We start from the raw sequence: 17766 nt of genomic DNA, 5'->3' as shown, positions 1-17766 counted from the left end.
CTTTAAGATGATGAGTGAAACATGACACGGACAGGGAAGAGAGTGTTGGAAGGATGCATGGCTTCTCTTCTGCCACGTGTAGTATAAGATATACAAAGCCTGCAAGTTTCAAAATCAACCACTAATCACTCTTTGGTCCGATAGAAAACAAAACCCACCATCTGTGGAGCTCCAAAATTCCATGACTTGTCGTTTACAATGACAGAAGTGTAGGTAAGGTTCTTGGATAATTTACCGGTTCAGGTGTCAACATCTTGATCTCTTAGCGTATGGGTATCCACGTGTGCATATTAGAAAAAGGTCAAAATCTTGAGAAACAGATGATGAGTTACTTGTCAGCTAAGCTAAATTATTCTTCTACCCGCAATATGAGAGAGAGAGGGGGGGGGTAAAGAAAAGACTGAACAGAGACAATTTACGAGTTAAGCTAATCTGATTTAGTAATTTTAAAAAAAAAAAAACATTAATTGAAATCGTGATTAGTATTGGCCATCACCCCGTGGGTGGGATATGACGGCAGCCACTAAAAATGTGCACCGTCGATTAAAAAATTCCTCCACGCACACAGCTGCGGTGTGACAAAAATGGCATTAACACATCGGTTGCTTAGTTATCTGTCCTAATGAGAGTGACCCCATATTAATCATTTCATTATTTTTTATAAAAAAAGAAATCCAAATTTGAAACATCTTAAACATTAATGAAAGATAAGCTATAGCTCATTTTTAAAATTTGATATAATAAAACCTACTCTTTGCTTAGTATATGGATATTTGACAGGTCATCATCGTTGTTTTTCCCCTTCTTTTAAATTTAAAAATCAAAATACAAACAATGTAACCTCACCAGCTTGGTAATGATTGTATTATTTGGTATTGTAATTAATATGGTTATTTTTAAAAGTGTTTATTGTTTGGAAATATATTAAAATAATATTTTTTATTTTTAAAATTTATTTTTTGACATTAACATATTAAAATGATTAAGAAATATATAAAAAAAAAACCACCAAACAGACGTGTAAGAACAAAAACATGATTTTTTATAAGGTTTAAGAAAAAGCATGTGTGTTTACATAATGGGAGCAATGGGGCCGTGTACAAGTTTGGTTTCTAATTAATCATCAATTTCACCACTAATTAATGGGACACAAACATTTCAATTGACCGTTGAGTTGTATTAAATTAAACAATGGGTTACGCGTGGGCTAGGTCGCATTTGGATCACATCTTTAAGTGGTTAGGGTTAATTTGCATATATATAATAATAATAATCACACATGAGAAGTCTTTTTAGTGCTCGATGAGTAGGATAAGATCCATCGAACGACAAGGATTTTGGACTTTTAATTAGGAGGTTCATTGATGTCAAAAAACAATCCTCTTGACGTCAGAAAGAAAGAAATACTTTCTTTTTTTTTCGTAGATGCATTGACATTCCAAACATGCAGGACATTGATTTATGACGCAGATAATTTTGCCGTGTTGAATGAATATGAAAACAAGACATATTTTTACAGCGAATTTTACGATCTATAGATACATTCCTTTCGAGTGGCAAAAAATTATTAACTACGAAAAAATATTGCACGATGATTATATCAATCATTTCCTCTTGAACCTTCCAATCTACCGAGACCGTGTAAGATTCAATCCACCTATAATCTTATAAAAGCATCAATAACTTGATATACACAGAGGAGTTAAGTTGCCTTGAAATAAATTACTGGATAATTCATATGTGCTATGTTGCTAGTCGCTCCAGATTTTTCTTAGATGTAAACAAATATATTTAGATATTGCTAATATTTTTTTTTCAACAAAAATAAATAAATTGTGTGAGGGTTGATCTGGTATAACCCGATTAACTTTGCGGGTTCAAAAACAACTCATACAACCGGTAAAAACATGATTTGACTTGTAAAAATTTCAAGAGAACATTTTTTTTTAATAATAAGATAATAACATATTGAATTGACTTGGATCAATCTAGATTAATATGTCAAATCCATTATCTTGGTTATGAGACCATGATAACCTCATAAAAAATAAATTGAAACAAATTATGAAGCATAATTTCTAATTAACATAGTGTTGAGGGATGAAATTAAAAAAAATATCAATTTCAAAAAGGCCTAAAAAATAACCCGAGTTAACCTGTCAAACTCGCAACCTGAGTCGTAAGACCAAGATAACCTTGTGGAAGGTAAATTAGAGCAAATTATGAATTTCAATCTACCATCAATCCAATGTTGAATGGTGAAATTAAAAAAAAAAAAAAAGAACATAAAAACAACCCAAGTGAATTTGCCAAACCCAACCCAGTCATCAAACCGAGACAATCTCTGAAAAAAAAAAAAAAAACAACCTGATTTAATCTAGGTTAACCTGTCAGATCCATAACATTGATCATGAGATTGAGATAAACTAATATTAAGCAAATCAAAATAAATTATAAAGTTCAACTTTTAATCATCTTTGTCGGATGTAATGTTGAATAATGAAATTTATGATTATAAAACATAAGTCAAGGTAACCTGAGTTAACGTGTTAAGCACCATTTCTAGGTCGGGATAACCCGGTAAGAATCAAACCGGAACAAATCATGAAACTCCATTCTCAATCAAACACGATATTAAATGATAAAATTAGAAAAGAAAAGTCAATTAAAAAATAAAAATGAATGGATCAATTAGGTTAAGTTGTCAAACCCGCGACTCGAGTCATAAGATGTGAATAACCAAATAAAAAATAAACTCAATGTTGAAGGACTTGTGACCTTATTCATAAGACCGAGATAACCTCTTAGAAATAAAACAAAAAAAAAACTCAGTTTAATTAAGGTTAAAATGTCAAAACCCATGATATTGATCGTAAGACCAGAATATCCCCATAAAAAGCAAAACAAAAAATATTATGAAACTTAATTAATAATTGAATTGGTGTTGAGGGATGGAATTGAAAAAAAAAATGACACAATAACCGATTGAAGTTAACACGTTAAGCATTATTCTCGAGTCATAATGCTAAAATAACGTAATAAAAAGTTAGCAAAACCAACCATAAAGTCTAATTCTCAATAAATCTAATAATAAATGATAAAATAAATAAATATTTGTATCAACCGGGTTAACCTGTCAAATTAAATTAACCCATCAAACCTATAACTCATATCATATCTTGATAGTATATAATTTAATAAAAATAACAATACTAAATGACAGTATTAAAAAAATTGATTGAAAAAAAAAAAAAGCAAAACACTATTTAAAGAAATAGTGATTTGCGAGGAAGGATGTAGTCTCTTCTTTTTTAAGTTTATAGTTAATAATAATAATAATAATTAACGAGCAACGGGGAATACATAAACTTCTTCCAATGCTATGACAAATGAGACCAATTCGTGACATAAAGATGGTAATTTATGTTCAGGTGCCAGTACATCTACGTGGACAAACATGTCATACGAAGTTTGTTATTAAAAAAATCTTAATCGTACAACTCCTGTTTCAAGAAAATACCATGGTTAGATATTAGATACTTGTGCAATCAAAACCTTGTTATTATTTTTATTTTTTTACTTTAAAACTAAAAAAGAAACAGATAAAATAATACAATATAAAAAATATATAAAAGTAGTATAATTTAAAGAGTCATGCTGAAACTTGCGAGTTCTAGATGTTGTCTTCAACTCTCTGACCAACATAATTTACATTAAAAAGCAAGGAAAGAGAAGAAAGAAAAACAAGAAATGAAAAAAAAACCCTTAGAGATACACCGAAAATCCGATGACACCATTGGTATCGTTTAAATGATATCAACAAGATGAATTCAAAGATATCAAGGAAGGTCATCAATAATGACTGGAGTAGGCCACATAAGTTGTCCAAATATATCGAGGCTTATTCGCCTTCGGAAGGCTCGTGTGGTCCACTTCAATCATCGTTGGTGATTTTCCTTGATGATGTTGCATTCATCTCATCCAGATATTTTCAACGGTACTATTGTGCCTCCAGGATCTCTTTCCTTTTCTTTTTTGTTTATTTGTTTGTTTTTATCTCTCTTCTTTCCTCCATGTAATTCAAAAAGAGAGAAAAAAGTAAATAAATAAAAACCTAGAGACACACCAAAGCTTCGGTGATAACACCACCGGTAGAGTTAGAGAGATTTCGACGAGATGAATCCAACAACATGAGGAAGATCACCGATGATAACCGGAGTGCGCTACACAAGCCGTCTAAAAGGCAAGTGATACCCAACACATTTGGATGACTCGTGTGGCTCACTTCACTAATTATTCGTAACTTTTTTTTATGTTATTAGATTCATCTTGTCGATGCTTTTTTTTTTGTTTCTTTATTTTTTTTCTCTCCTTTCTACTTTTTTGTGATTTGAGAAGAGAGAGGAGAAAAAAAAAAAACCAAAGACACACCTAAGCTTTGACTATGATACCACTTGTACCATTAAAAAAACTCGACAAAATAAATTTAACAACATCAAAGAAGATCATTAATGATGATCGGAGAGTGTCACACGAGTCGTTTAAAGGCAAATGAGCCCTGATATATTTAGACTGCTCAAGTGTCTCACTCCAGTTATTATTTGTGACCTTTCTTAGTATCATTGAATTTGTTTTATCAATATCGTTCTAACAATATCAATGATGCTGTGATTGGAGTTTTGATATATGTCCAGGGTTTTTTTTCTTCTTTTTTTTTTTTTTTTTTTATTATGAAATGTGTCAGCCTATACTTACAACTCACGAGTTCGCAATGCAACTCTTTATATTATATTATTTTTTAAAATGCTAAAATATAAAAATACTCTCACAACCTTCTAGCGAGGGGCTACCGGCAGAGCTTTCTTCATTTTTTGGTGGATCAAATACCCAAGTTACCCTTCATACTGTGAAAGGTTAGTTAATAATAAAGTCAAAATGGCAGGGGCCCACACCAAAAACGTGAAACCGTTTGTATTTCGCTTTCTCTCTCCGCAAAACTAGCGGCAAAGCAAATCACAAGACGACAAAACACTAGTGAATTCTTCTTCACCACGGAAGGGGTCAGTGTTTGAGACGTCATAAAACATAAACGAAGGCTGTGGCCATCGCATTTACCTTCTAATCGTGGTAAGGGTTTCTACACGCTGGAAAGCTCTAGACCATTTGCCCTCTTCCTTATCCAAACTAATTTGTTAAAAAAGTCGATTGATTGATTGATTGCGCTTTTATCAATTTTTGTATATGGAGACTTTTTTTTGTAATTAAATACAGAAATTATTTGAGAGTTTAGGAGGAATTATTTTTTAAAAATATATTAAAATAATATTATTATTTTTTTAAAAAATTATTTTTCATACCAATATGTTAAAATTATTTAAAAATATTAAAAATTTAATTCTTTTTCAAAAAATTTATGAATAACCTCCGTGAAGACCTTAATCCCTAACTGGAATGTGATATATTTACATTTAATTTGGTGTGCTAATGAGTTTTTTTTTTTTAATTTGAATTTAAAATAAACATGCAAAAACAAACCTTCTAATTACCACCATGAACGAAAATGAAAGCAAGAAATAAAAACCAGATGCTTCAAGAGGAAGAAAGAGCTTGCATCATAGCAAACCCTTTTCTTTACAAAGTGGGAAATAAAATGTCTCCGTCTAATTAACTATAAAGGAAGGAATCCATCTAATTCTTAGTTTAAACTTTATCCAACGCGTGACCTCACAATAATAATAAAAAAAAACCCCGCAAAGTCCAAAATCCAAATTACAAAAGGATAAATCCCGTCTAGTTATTCACACAAGGGGTTCATGTTTGCAAGCGTGTATGGATCTAGTTTCGTGCCCGTCTCAGTCTCTTCAAAATCTTAACGCCCACGCGTCGGTCACCCAATTCACGAACCCCAAATAAATAAATTCAAGGGAAACTCAAATCAGAACCTGCTTCGATCTAGGAACCCTAATTTCACCCAAAAAACAAGACACGCACCATAAAAAGCGATTCTCTGATTCTAGTATCCGAATCGATTAAAAATCAAAACCCTAAATTTCGTTTCTTTTGAAGAGCTGAAAAGAAAAGAGGTGAATTTGTGTTAAAAAAAAAAAACGACTTCTTGATTGAGATTATGATAGTGAGTAGTCGAAAAACGGTGACCGAAACGGCAGACATGATGTGTAATGTTATTGATGTGCAATATCAACTTTGCCTGGCTAAAGATCAGCAGAACATGACTCCTTCCACTCCTGTTTTTGATTCGATTTCCACAGAAATCTCGCGTTTTGAGTCGGTACGTTCTTTCTTTTTCTTTACGGGGTTCCTTAATTTTCAGGACTTATTATCGGTTTCTTGACTTTTTTTGAAGTTTTAATTTTAAAATGTATTAAATAGTAGCTTGTATTACCCTTTCAAGGAAGAAACTGATCGGGTTGCTTTTCTTTTTTGGATTTCTCAAGATAATTGGACCGCTAAGCTTCATTGATTTTGGGTGTTCTGGTGGCGATTTGATCCCGAACTGAGTTTTTCTTTGATTTCTTTTTCTTTTTTTTGTGTTCAGGGGGGAATTTGGTCCTAAATGCTGTCGTGAGGCTATTAATGTTTAGGATTACAAGTTAGATACATGCCCTTTACTTTATGGTTAGGGATGATAGGATTAGAGCTGCTTTATATATGATTTGAGGGTGTTAAACCATAAATTATGGGTCCCCCCCCTTGATTTATAAGATGCATGAATGTTAGTTCATGAAGTCGAAGGTTTGCATAATTTAATAGACGTGTCTGAATGAAAACAGTATTAGGGAGTTAGAAGTTGCCTTCAACTGAATAGGTTACTGTTAGAGTTGGTGAAATCTGTGCAACCTATATTTGTTAGTGTGTAATTTTGGGTTTATTATCATTTTTTCCCCACATGCTTTCTTGTCTGTAGTGCAGTTTATCTCTTCAAAATGTTGTGGTGTTGTATTTCTTGCCTTAAGTACTGATATCGCCAAACTTGTACTTACCTCTTTCTCTCTTGCATTGTAGGTTGTGAGCTGCACAGAGACCCTTAATGAAACTGTTGTTGAGTCTTCTGCTGCCAAGCCTTTTCCATGCATCCGTTCTGGTAGCTATGCTGATATTGGAACAAGGCTGTCTATGGATGATGAACACATTAGGATTGATGATCTATCTGCCCATCTGGGTTATTTCAAGTGTCCAAGCTCTTTTTATGCTGTTTTTGATGGTCATGGAGGGCCAGATGCAGCTGCTTATGTCAAGAGGAATGCAATGAGATTGTTTTTTGAAGATGTTGACTTGCCACAAATATCAGATATTGATGATATCTTCCTAAAAGAACTGATTAATTCCCATAGAAAAGCATTTTTGCTGGCTGACCATGCATTGGCTGATGAAAGCACTGTTAACAGTTCATGCGGAACAACAGCATTGACTGCCCTAGTTCTTGGAAGGCATTTAGTGGTTGCAAATGCTGGTGACTGCCGAGCAGTTCTATGTAGGAAAGGGGTAGCTGTTGATGCGTCTCAAGATCACAAGCCTTCTTATTTTCCAGAACGCAGGCGGGTTGAGGAGTCGGGCGGTTATATCGAAGATGAATATGTTAATGGTTATCTTTCTGTTACAAGAGCCCTTGGAGACTGGGATTTTAAGCTTCCACTTGGCTCCACATCACCTCTCATTGCTGAGCCGGATGTTCAACAGTTTATGTTATCAGAGGATGATGAATTTATGATCATTGGTTGTGATGGTATCTGGGATGTTATGTCAAGCCAGTATGCTGTAAGCCTTGTCCGTCGTGGGCTTAGGCGGCATAATGACCCAGAACTCGGTGCCAGAGAACTAGTCATGGAAGCATCACGCCTCCATTCAGCTGATAATCTCACTGCTGTTGTTGTCTGCTTCTTGTCACCTAATCCTGTTGAGTCATGCCCACCTCAGAGACGAAGGTTGAGGTGCTTCTGCCTCTCTGAGGAGGCTCGGAACAAGCTGAAGAGCTTGTTTGAAGGCAATTGATTGTCCATTGAAATTATTTCACATTATTTACTGATATTTGATATGGTAAAGAGTTTTTATCTGTTTGTGGCTGTTTCAGATGGTTTAGAAAAAATAGCCAGCAGTTTTGTAGGGTAGAGGAGAATGCGGGATCAGGGTAATACATCAAGTGAGATGTGTGTCCCTTTTGTAATGCAGCCAGTAGTTTTTAGCTGTTTCTTGTTTTGTTTTCTCTTTTACTCATCGTCTCTGTTTTGCGACCTGTCCGTAGGGATTATGAAACGAGAATTCAACTCGTGTAATGTACCTCTTGATTGTAATCCTGGTTACAATTCGAATTCTTGAGAATGTGAAGCAATATTCTAGAAAAAGAGTTCTATTTTAGAACTGTAGGAGCCGTGAAGGATTTCTTGGGGCTGGGGCTTTAAGTTTGTTTTTCAGATATCATTAGTTTTAGTGTTACAAATCTTAGAGCTGAGGTGTGTGTAACTATATCCAGACACAAACACTTACAGTTAGTAAAACAAACAAAAAGGTAATGCTAGGTTTTAGAAGGCCACTGTTTTCTAGAGTTTCAATAAACAAAATCCAAATGCATAAAAATTCAATGTACATAGGAATGTTGGAGGCCATATTCCATACCCTACATATCTTATGCTACTCTAAAACCTGTTACAGATGTTTTGAAAATTAATCCGGGATAATTTAGTGAATCAACTCTAATTTGGTGTAATGTACCTCTTGATTGTAATCCTGGTTACAATTCTAATTCTTGAGAATGTGAAGCAATATTCTAGAAATAGAGTTCTATTTTAGAACTGTAGGAACCGTGAAGGATTTCTTTTCACACTAATAAGGAGGGTGGTCTTGGCTCGAATGGTGGCCTAAGCTCGCCACCATCCACCACCAAGTCATAAGAAAAGGGTAATGCAAGAGGGGTATAGTTTAATTTAGGTTAAGAGTTTGTTTTTCAGATATTATTAGTTTAGTTCAAGTATCATAAATCTCATAACTAAGATGTGCATAAGCTAATCTGAATATATATATATATATAAAGGTAATGCTAGGGTTTACGAGGCCACTGTTTTCTAGAGTTTCATAAACAAAATCCAAATACATAAAAATTCAAATAGATATAGGAATGTTGGATACTATATTCCATATCCCACATATTTTACGCTACTTGTCATACATCATTTTGATAATTTGTGAATCTAAAATCTGGTTTAGATTTCTAGTTATTATGAAAATTAACCTAGGATAATTTGGTTAATCAACTCTAATTTTATTTTTATTAACTCCAAGAATATATTTTTTTAACTATTATCCAAATAATTTTAGAAAAGATTTGAAGTAATCTTTTGATCCACGGTTAACTCACAAAACCAACCTCAGCGTTAGACTTTTTGATTTTTTATAATCCTAGCCCACCTAAACAAAAAGCTCATTTTTTTAAAACGAAAAACGAGAGGCATATATCTCAATCATGCAAACCTTTGAATGCACACCATCTCTCCCATTAGTTAATACTGTAATTATAAATTTTGGAAGGAATCAAAATCGGATTTAAAAAAAAAAAAATACAATTTGATGAAAGTTTTGGTAAAAATATCACTAATTATAAAATTATTTAAAAAATAACATAGCTTCAATACAACCATGATTTTGAATATTGGTTTTGTAACAATTATTATTGGAAAATAACGGTTGTTTACGCATAAATCAAATGTATATCTCTTATATAGATTAATTAACATTTACATAAATCAACATAAAAAATTATGAAGATATGAATATTAAGAAATAAAATGGGAGATAAGTTGATATGCCATGAGGGAAAAAAGGAGAGAGAAAAAAAATAAATTACCGGAGATATATTGAGCTTTGTTTTCTATACATCTAGTATTAATAGAAAAATTTTGACTAGACAATTCTAACCATACTATGAAAGACTAACAAATGAGGTCATAATGAGTTAGTGATTTTGTTTAGGGTTAATCTTGGGTTAAAATACTTTAGGGTTTGGTTAACACCAAACAAAACTATTAATCAATTATGACCTCGTTTGGCGTTTTTTCATGATGCAGTTAGAATCATCTCGTCGAGGTCCTTATAACGATATTATATGTGTAAAAAACAGAGTCCTTATATGTCCCGAGTGATCCATTCTTTCTTTCCTTTCTTTTTCTTCCTTCATTTTTCTTTCATACCATACCAACTGATCTCCCCTCTTATTTCTTGATCATTGGATCTTGATTCTCATATTTTGACTATTGGTTATTCATAAAATTTTATATTAACTTTTTATACATGTTAATTAATTTCACTTTTGTTTTCTTGAATAATTAATTATTATTCTCAATAGCGGTTGTTACAAAATTAATATTTAGAATTGTGATCATGTTGAAATTGTGTTATTTTCTAAATATTTTTCTAACCCATGTCATTTTCTAAATACTTTTGACAAATTGTGTTAAGATGATAAAATATTCATAAAAAATCAAATTGAACTTCCCATTTTCTATGGATGGGAAATAAGTACTCTGACTTTATATATTAGTCATTAATTGACTTTATATATTAATAGTCGATCTACTAACTTGCTCATTGTATTCAATGTTAAAACAAGGACATACTAGAATTGATTTAAGATGAATTAGAACCTTGGATAAAGTTATAAATAAAGCTTTTTAAAATATTTTTAAAATATTTTTTTTTTATGTAAATGGCAATTAGAATCTTGAGTAATCTTCATTTTATATACGAGACCTTAACATTTTGTTAAATGGGGATAATTTTTATTTTATAAAACATAAATAACAAGTATGTTGTGTATTGTTGGAATCTTTTTATTAAGTTGAGGAATTGTACTATTATTCAAGTTGCGTGTATGCCCCACCTCAAATAATAGAATAACCAATGGCTCTCATTACATCAAGAACATGGCAAAAAAGGAAACAAAAAGTTGATTTCTTACCCTTGAAAAAAATATAAAGAAAGAAAAAACTTCCCCACTCAATCTCCTGTCCTTACCTCATTAGCTATTAGGTCAGGTGGGTTTGTAGGTTTTAATCTGTAAGGTATTATTTATTTCAATTTTAAGTATCACCGCACTTTCAAATTTAAAAGATTGCAAGAAACTTGGCGATTACATTTAAGAAATTTATGTACATGTGTAAATTGTCCATGTTAAACTTAAATTGGAGATAAATTTAGTAATAGTACTGTGAAATAATATTCCAAAAATATCACTTTAAGTTTGTGGATCGAGTTTTTCAATAATTTCTGTCTTAATTGAACTTCAAAATTTTTATAAAATTCTCAGCAAATGATGCCTCTTTAGAGTGATGTTTTCCATTAAAAATATGTGAAGCGTTGAGACAGACAGCTCAATTGAAAATATGAGTCCTTTGAAACCTAATGGAAACAAAAGAATTCCATTGAGATTCAAGTTATAGTTTAGGGACTAATTTGAATTTCTTCTAAGAGATTGTAGCCTCCTTTGAGTTGTCAAAAAGACAATGTCCCAAGGAGAGCTAAAAAAAAAAGAAGAAGAAGAAGAAGAGGTTTTGTTCGATTTACATCGACAGAGAGACAGATTCTACCAGACCATAAAAAATGGCGATGGCAAGTATTGCAAAGAGAAAGGCATGCTTTTTAACAAGAAACTTATCAAATTCTCCAAGTGCTGATGCTTTCAAGTTGTCTTATTCACTCACAAAATTCTCTCGTCGGTTTGCTACCTCAGGATCTGAAGAGAACGATGTGGTTGTCATCGGTGGTGGACCAGGTGGTTACGTGGCTGCTATTAAAGCTGCCCAGTTGGGTCTTAAGACTACTTGTACTGAAAAACGCGGTACTCTTGGTGGTACTTGTCTTAATGTTGGTTGTATCCCTTCAAAGGTAATTTCTTTTTTTGTTTTGGTTTCTTTTTTTTTTTACCTGTTCTTGTATTAAAGTTGTTGATTTTTTTCTATCCGTTTTTTTTCTTTTTGTGAGATTTTATGGTTTGTTTGGTTTCAGATCCATTTATATTGCTTGTTAGCTGAATTTGATTGATGAGTTTTCAGTTGAAAATGGAATTATTTTTATTGCTTGTTTGATAGAGAATTCTTGTCATGTGACAACCTTATGAATTTTCGAACATTTTTTTATCTGGCTATTGGATAAGTTTTTGATTGTTTAGTGAAAGAAATCAAAAGTAGTGGAAGATTTTTTTCTCTATTGGATTCAGCATTTTGATTTCCTGACGTGAAAGTGCATTGCGCAGTATATGCAAGGACCAAAGTATGCTGTAATCAATTCCTGTTAGGCAGTGGATTTAGAGTATAAAAGTAGAACTTTTAAGGTGTGTTTGATTAGTTCTTCTGATTATCTGCTTACCTACCTGTGGTAGACATGGTGATTTGTATAGAATAGTAAGCAGCTCGTTTATATTAATTCGTCTAAGGTGTGCTGGAATTCAATGTATTATCAATTGTGTATGTTCTTGTGCTATTTTGAAGATAACAACCAGAAGTCGTACTCCTGAATTGTAGACTAATTTATTTATTCATTTGATTTAGTTATTTAACCTATATTTTGTAACTCTGTTATTTTTTTTTCATCACAGGGACAATATGTCTGCATGCCTTAACATATATCAAATTTGAATTGGTCTAGCCCTTCTTGTTTTCAGGCTCTTGTTCACTCATCACACATGTTCCATGAAGCCCAACATTCATTTGCTAGCCATGGAGTGAAGTTTTCTTCTGTTGAGGTTGATTTACCTGCCATGATGGCCCAAAAAGACAGCCGTTTCTACCCTTACTCGAGGTATTGAAGGTTTATTCAAGAAGAACAAAGTCAACTATGTCAAAGGGTATGGCAAGTTCATATCCCCATCCGAGGTGTCAGTGGACACCATTGATGGTGGGAACACTTGTGAAAGGTAAGAATATCATAATTGCCACGGGTTCTGATGTCAAGTCTCTACCTGGGATTATCATTGATGAAGAGAATTGTATCTTCTACTGGTGCTTTGGCTTTGCAGCAGATCCCAAAGAAACTTTGGTCATTGGGGCAGGCTATATTGGACTTGAGATGGGCTCGGTGTGGGCCCGGCTTGGCTCAGAAGTCACTGTCGTTGAGTTTGCTCCAGATATTGTCCCAAGCATGGATGGGGAAGTTCGCAAGCAATTTCAACATACACTTGAGAAGCAGAAGATGAAATTCATGCTCAAAACTAAGGTTGTAGGAGTTGATACTTCTGGAAATGGTGTGAAGTTGACAGTTGAACCGGCATCTGGTGGTGACCAGACAACTCTTGAAGCTGATGTGGTTCTTGCCTCTGCTGGTAGGACTCCATTCACTGCTGGACTTGGGCTGGACAGGATTGATGTGGAGACTGACAAGGGTGGTCGAATTTTAGTCAATGAAAGGTTTGCAACAAATGTTTCGAGTGTCTATGCTATTGGGGATGTGATTCCTGGCCCAATGTTAGCGCACAAGGCAGAAGAGGATGGAGTTGCTTGTGTAGAATTCATAGCAGGCAAGCACGGCCATGTCGACTATGATAAGGTCCCTGGAGTTGTCTATACACATCCTGAGGTTGCATCTGTTGGTAAAACTGAAGAGCAGGTTAAGGCACTTGGTGTTGAGTACCGTGTTGGGAAGTTCCCTTTCTTGGCAAACAGTCGTGCCAAGGCAATTGATGATGCTGAAGGGTTAGTCAAGATAATTGCAGAGAAAGAGACATACAAAATATTGGGAGTCCATATCATGGCTCCGAATGCTGGAGAGCTCATTCATGAGGCAATGCTGGCTCTTACTTATGATGCTACTAGCGAGGGCATATCACGTGTATGCCACGCACATCCAACAATGAGTGAGGCATTGAAGGAAGCTGCCATGGCTACTCATGACAAGCCCATTCACATCTAAAAGGATCGATTATTATCTTCTTTTCATTTTTGCTGAAGGACTTTTCAAATTCGTTAGTAAAAACTGCCCTCTGCTTTGTTCACCCTTTAATGGAGCAGGTGGAATGTTTGAATAGGAATTTGCCTTTCATTTCCTTATATCCATATGAGAATTAACTAAACACATCCAACATTCATGATGAGATGAGTACATGTATTTTTTGTCAATGGTCTTTACTAATTGTCCGGGTGTGTTTGTGCAGCTGGGATTTATTCTAAGTTCCACTGGACTTTCACATGTGATCTACAGAATTGTCAGTGGAGATGGTTGTTGGGATCCCATCCTAATTGCTGAATTCTTTTTTCATTTTCCAGCCTATTTGTGGCATGGATGCATTGTAGTCGTGGAGCTGTTTGCTTTTTGCTACTGTTAGTTTTGGTTACAAGTGATCTGGGAAATGTTGCAGACTTGTATCTTCGGCCTAGTCACAGGTGCAGGTCATCAATAACCTTTGCAAAAAATCGAAGAATTAACCATTCGATTTGCGCGTTCCATTTGTCTCACCTGACGCGCAAACGTCAGAATGTTCTGTTCCTTTTCCTTCCTCTAGAGATGTATTATGTGTATGGCGGGGGGTTGCAACATGCAGGGACCTACATCAACTAAGGATACAGCCAAGCACTTCCTTTCTCTCGAGCCTGTCTATGAATGTTTGCGTGCATCCATTGCTGACAATTTAAAGCATCCATTTTTCAAACAGGAACGAGCTCTCTACTTGCCTACAAGGAGAAGTTCGTTAAATTGAAATGACTAATTAGTAGCCTTGTTACAGAAATGAACGTGCTGTATTGGATGATAATCCCTCTAGTCCTCGTGCCTATGAAAAGGAAAGATATAACGGGTGGCAGAACATGTATTGCATGGTGAAATGAGAGCTACAACAGAAAAAGATTTCATACATCATGTTCCAAATTCCAATGATCACACGCCAGTAGTTGCTCCAAGTTCCCAAATAAGAAACCATCTAATAAAATTAGGAAAGAGGACAAACATTTGCTACAAATACGACTGCTCTCACCACTTCTCTTTTCTTTTAGGAACTAAAATTTCACTTCCTTGACCATTTGAGACATCTAAATAAAAACACCAATCCATCACTCTACTCATCACAGTCCTCAACTGCACATCAAAGACAAAGCATCCCTTATGCAAAATCCCAGGACTACCTGTGTCTTTCCCCATGTTCACTGCAAATTCACGATGGTGGAGTTACTGGGACGTGTACTTCACAAATCCTCTCGCATATCTGTCCTCCTCCTGGCCTGTAGCGCCAACCGTGCATCTCTCTCCCTCTCAAATTCCCGGTAATCTGTTCGTTCCAAGAAAGAAACCCTCTCCAAATACTGGTTTGAGCTCTTCTTGTATGCATCTAGCTCATCTTCTAACCCCTTATTTTCTTCCTTAAATTCTCCCCAGTCCTTTTTCGTCTTGTCAAGCACACTGAGCTTTGGTTTTTTCTTGATTTGTTCAAGAACAGCATCAACAGCAGAAGGTGCAGGAGCTTTGGCCTTTTCAGTTGCTTCTTTTGAATCTGCATCAACAAGCTTCCTAACTTCAATTTCCTGACCAGCAAAGTCTCGAACCTCCCTAATCTGGAAAGGAAACAAATTTTGTGAACTATGTGATATAGAATGAATAAAAGGAAATCTAGAGGGACAAAAGAGAAAAAGGAGTGATGATGAATCAACAATAACACACAAAGAATCCACCTTGATAAACAAGAATAAACATATCTCTAAAACCAGACTCCACGTCAATTTCTTTGACAAAAAATGTTTTGGAACACACAGTATAACATGCTTCGCATAGGCACCAAGAAAACCAGATAGCTGAGATGTACTTGATAACCTTGTTCTTGCACCACATTACCATGACAATCAAAGTGATGGTAAATAAACTGGCACACAGAACAAGAACACATGCTTGAAATTCAAATCAATTTCTTACCTGTGTTGGATAAAGGAGGCATGTTTGATTAAAGTTAACTTAGAAACAGCCATAACTTGGCATAGACAAGCAGATGCAACTCAAGTTTAAAGAGTTAGGAGATGACTTATTCAGACATTTTTATCATAAATTATTCCTATTTAGCAAAGAAACTAATACTGGTTACCATGCAATGGATCCATCTTCATGTAACTGCAAACAATTGTCAAGCTCAGCCAAATAGTTGTCATGGCTAAAAAGCCACAAGATGGCTAGCTAAGTACAGGGAAAAGGAGAAAAAGAGCTCACCTCAACTTTACCCCGGCCTGCTGCTGCTGCTGCGGCTGCGGCGGCAGCATCCTTAACTGCAGAGAGAGCTGCAGCAGCAAGCTTCCTGGCCTCATCACCGCTTCCATTTTGTATATCATCAGCTCTCCTCTGTGGTTCATCATGCCCAGAGTATTCCTTTCGCTTTGTTGCCATGCCCAGATAGGTCATCCAATTCTATGAAATCAGAGAGTTAACAAACTATATCAATACAACCATCAACTGATTAATCTCGTCATAAAAAAAGAGGCAAGAAAAGCCCTCACATCAGACTTAGGCTGCGAAGATTCATCCACTGTTGAGCAAGATTTGTTCAAAAACGTTTTATGCAACTTATTAGGTACTCCTTTATTCATGTGCTCCCACAAGGAAGCGACCTTACTGTCTTCAACGCTGGTACCATTCTGCTGCACCTCCCCATCTTGTCCAGAGGAGTCTGCCTCCTTAGGTGTCAAGCCAAGATAAGCCATCCAGTTCTACCATATAAAGATCAGCAGAAACAAATAAAACATCAACCACCAGTAATACAACTAAAATCCCATTCAAAAGAGCTAGAGAGAGAGAGAACATCCTCACATTATTCGCCTTCTTTGAACTAGCATTCACAGTCGAAACATTACGCTTATTTGAAAATGATTTAGCAGTCTTATTAGAAACTCCTTTATTCATTTTTTCCCATATAGCTTCCACCCGCGATTCCATCTCTTTAAAGATCAAGAACAAATCCATTAAAAACCACCATGTCAAAAACAATAATTTTTCCATTTGCAGTCAATGAAGTAATAAAATCCAAATCCAAGATTCATACCACCTCTTTCGGGTTTTCGGTCCGAAACAATTTCTTTAACAGACTCGACTTGAGAACCCATCATTCACCCTTCCTCCTGAAACCCACAGAGCCAAAATCCTTCAATACCAGAATAGTTACACTCTTCAATTATAACTAGCTAAGATTTTTCATAAAACTGATGTCTTGTTCATTGTAATTATAAAAAATAAAAAATAAAATAAATATAAGAGAAAAGGCACAAAAGCATGCAAATCTTTACCCAAAAAAACCCTAACTACAGTCACTATTGACAGAAGCGAATTGACAGGTACCTGCATAGAGATCAGAAATCGAAGCGAGAAAGAATCGAACCTCTTGTTTTTCTTCTACTCTTTTTTTATTTATTTATTTGGTGATATTCTTCTTCTCCTTTATATGGGTAAAAACGGGGACGGAGGAGGAGGCTAGCTACCATGAAAATTAAAAATCTGGCTCCTCTTCTTTTCTTGCTTCTTTTTTTTTTTCCTTGTAAGACCCAGATAAATGTGGGGAAAAGCCCATGGGCATGAGTTTTACCCATTAACAACTACGGCCCAAATCTTATCATAGGAAGATTAATATGGCCCATCTAAGTTGGAGCCGTTGAAGGATTACGGATGAAAAATGGTCGGGTCGGGTTTTAATTTCTACCTTTTATTTTTTTTTTCTTTTAATTTGATCTTTCAATCTTATTACTCATTGCATTTTATACTTTCTTAAAAAATACAGTCTCTCTTAACCAGATTTTGGCTATC

At 34.8% G+C, this 17766-nt stretch overlaps 2 protein-coding genes and 1 pseudogene across 9 annotated transcripts; 2 read left to right on the top strand and 1 right to left on the bottom strand.

Annotated features, from left to right (window-relative positions):
- Nucleotides 1–5798: 5798 nt before the first annotated feature.
- Nucleotides 5799–8360, top strand: LOC118043241 (probable protein phosphatase 2C 13). Its single transcript, XM_035051134.2, has 2 exons — nucleotides 5799–6289; nucleotides 7024–8360. Exons 1-2 carry the CDS (start codon nucleotides 6128–6130, stop codon nucleotides 8008–8010), a joined length of 1149 nt encoding a protein of 382 aa, XP_034907025.1. The 5' UTR covers nucleotides 5799–6127; the 3' UTR covers nucleotides 8011–8360.
- Nucleotides 8361–11092: 2732 nt separating this feature from the next.
- LOC118043238 (dihydrolipoyl dehydrogenase 2, mitochondrial-like) lies at nucleotides 11093–14117 on the top strand (annotated as a pseudogene).
- Nucleotides 14118–14826: 709 nt separating this feature from the next.
- LOC118043239 (uncharacterized) lies at nucleotides 14827–17478 on the bottom strand. Of its 8 annotated transcripts, none has more exons than XM_035051128.2 (6): nucleotides 17305–17478; nucleotides 17012–17087; nucleotides 16780–16907; nucleotides 16470–16679; nucleotides 16186–16380; nucleotides 14827–15542 (listed from the first exon to the last, which is right to left on the bottom strand). In XM_035051128.2, exons 2-6 carry the CDS (start codon nucleotides 17073–17075, stop codon nucleotides 15177–15179), a joined length of 963 nt encoding a protein of 320 aa, XP_034907019.1. In that variant the 5' UTR covers nucleotides 17076–17087; nucleotides 17305–17478; the 3' UTR covers nucleotides 14827–15176. The 8 variants fall into 8 exon arrangements, with proteins under 8 accessions (XP_034907019.1, XP_034907022.1, XP_034907021.1 ...); XM_035051131.2 differs by having other exon boundaries at nucleotides 17015–17087; XM_035051130.2 differs by having other exon boundaries at nucleotides 17345–17466.
- Between the last annotated feature and the right edge of the window lie 288 nt (nucleotides 17479–17766).

The sequence above is a fragment of the Populus alba genome, chromosome 10 (assembly GCF_005239225.2).
Source record: "Populus alba chromosome 10, ASM523922v2, whole genome shotgun sequence".
NCBI lineage: Eukaryota > Viridiplantae > Streptophyta > Magnoliopsida > Malpighiales > Salicaceae > Populus > Populus alba.
This window is presented reverse-complemented; position numbering and strand designations above follow the sequence as displayed.

Coding starts and splice junctions, on each gene's coding strand:
- LOC118043239 (XM_035051128.2), bottom strand. CDS start 17,075: ATGATGGGTTCTCAAGTCGAGTCTGTTAAAGAAATTGTTTCGGACCGA. Junction 16,908..17,011: donor CCGAAAACCCGAAAGAGGTG/GTATGAATCTTG, acceptor TGATCTTTAAAG/AGATGGAATCGCGGGTGGAA. Junction 16,680..16,779: donor GTTCAAAGAAGGCGAATAAT/GTGAGGATGTTC, acceptor TTTATATGGTAG/AACTGGATGGCTTATCTTGG.
- LOC118043241 (XM_035051134.2), top strand. CDS start 6,128: ATGATAGTGAGTAGTCGAAAAACGGTGACCGAAACGGCAGACATGATG. Junction 6,290..7,023: donor AAATCTCGCGTTTTGAGTCG/GTACGTTCTTTC, acceptor CTTGCATTGTAG/GTTGTGAGCTGCACAGAGAC.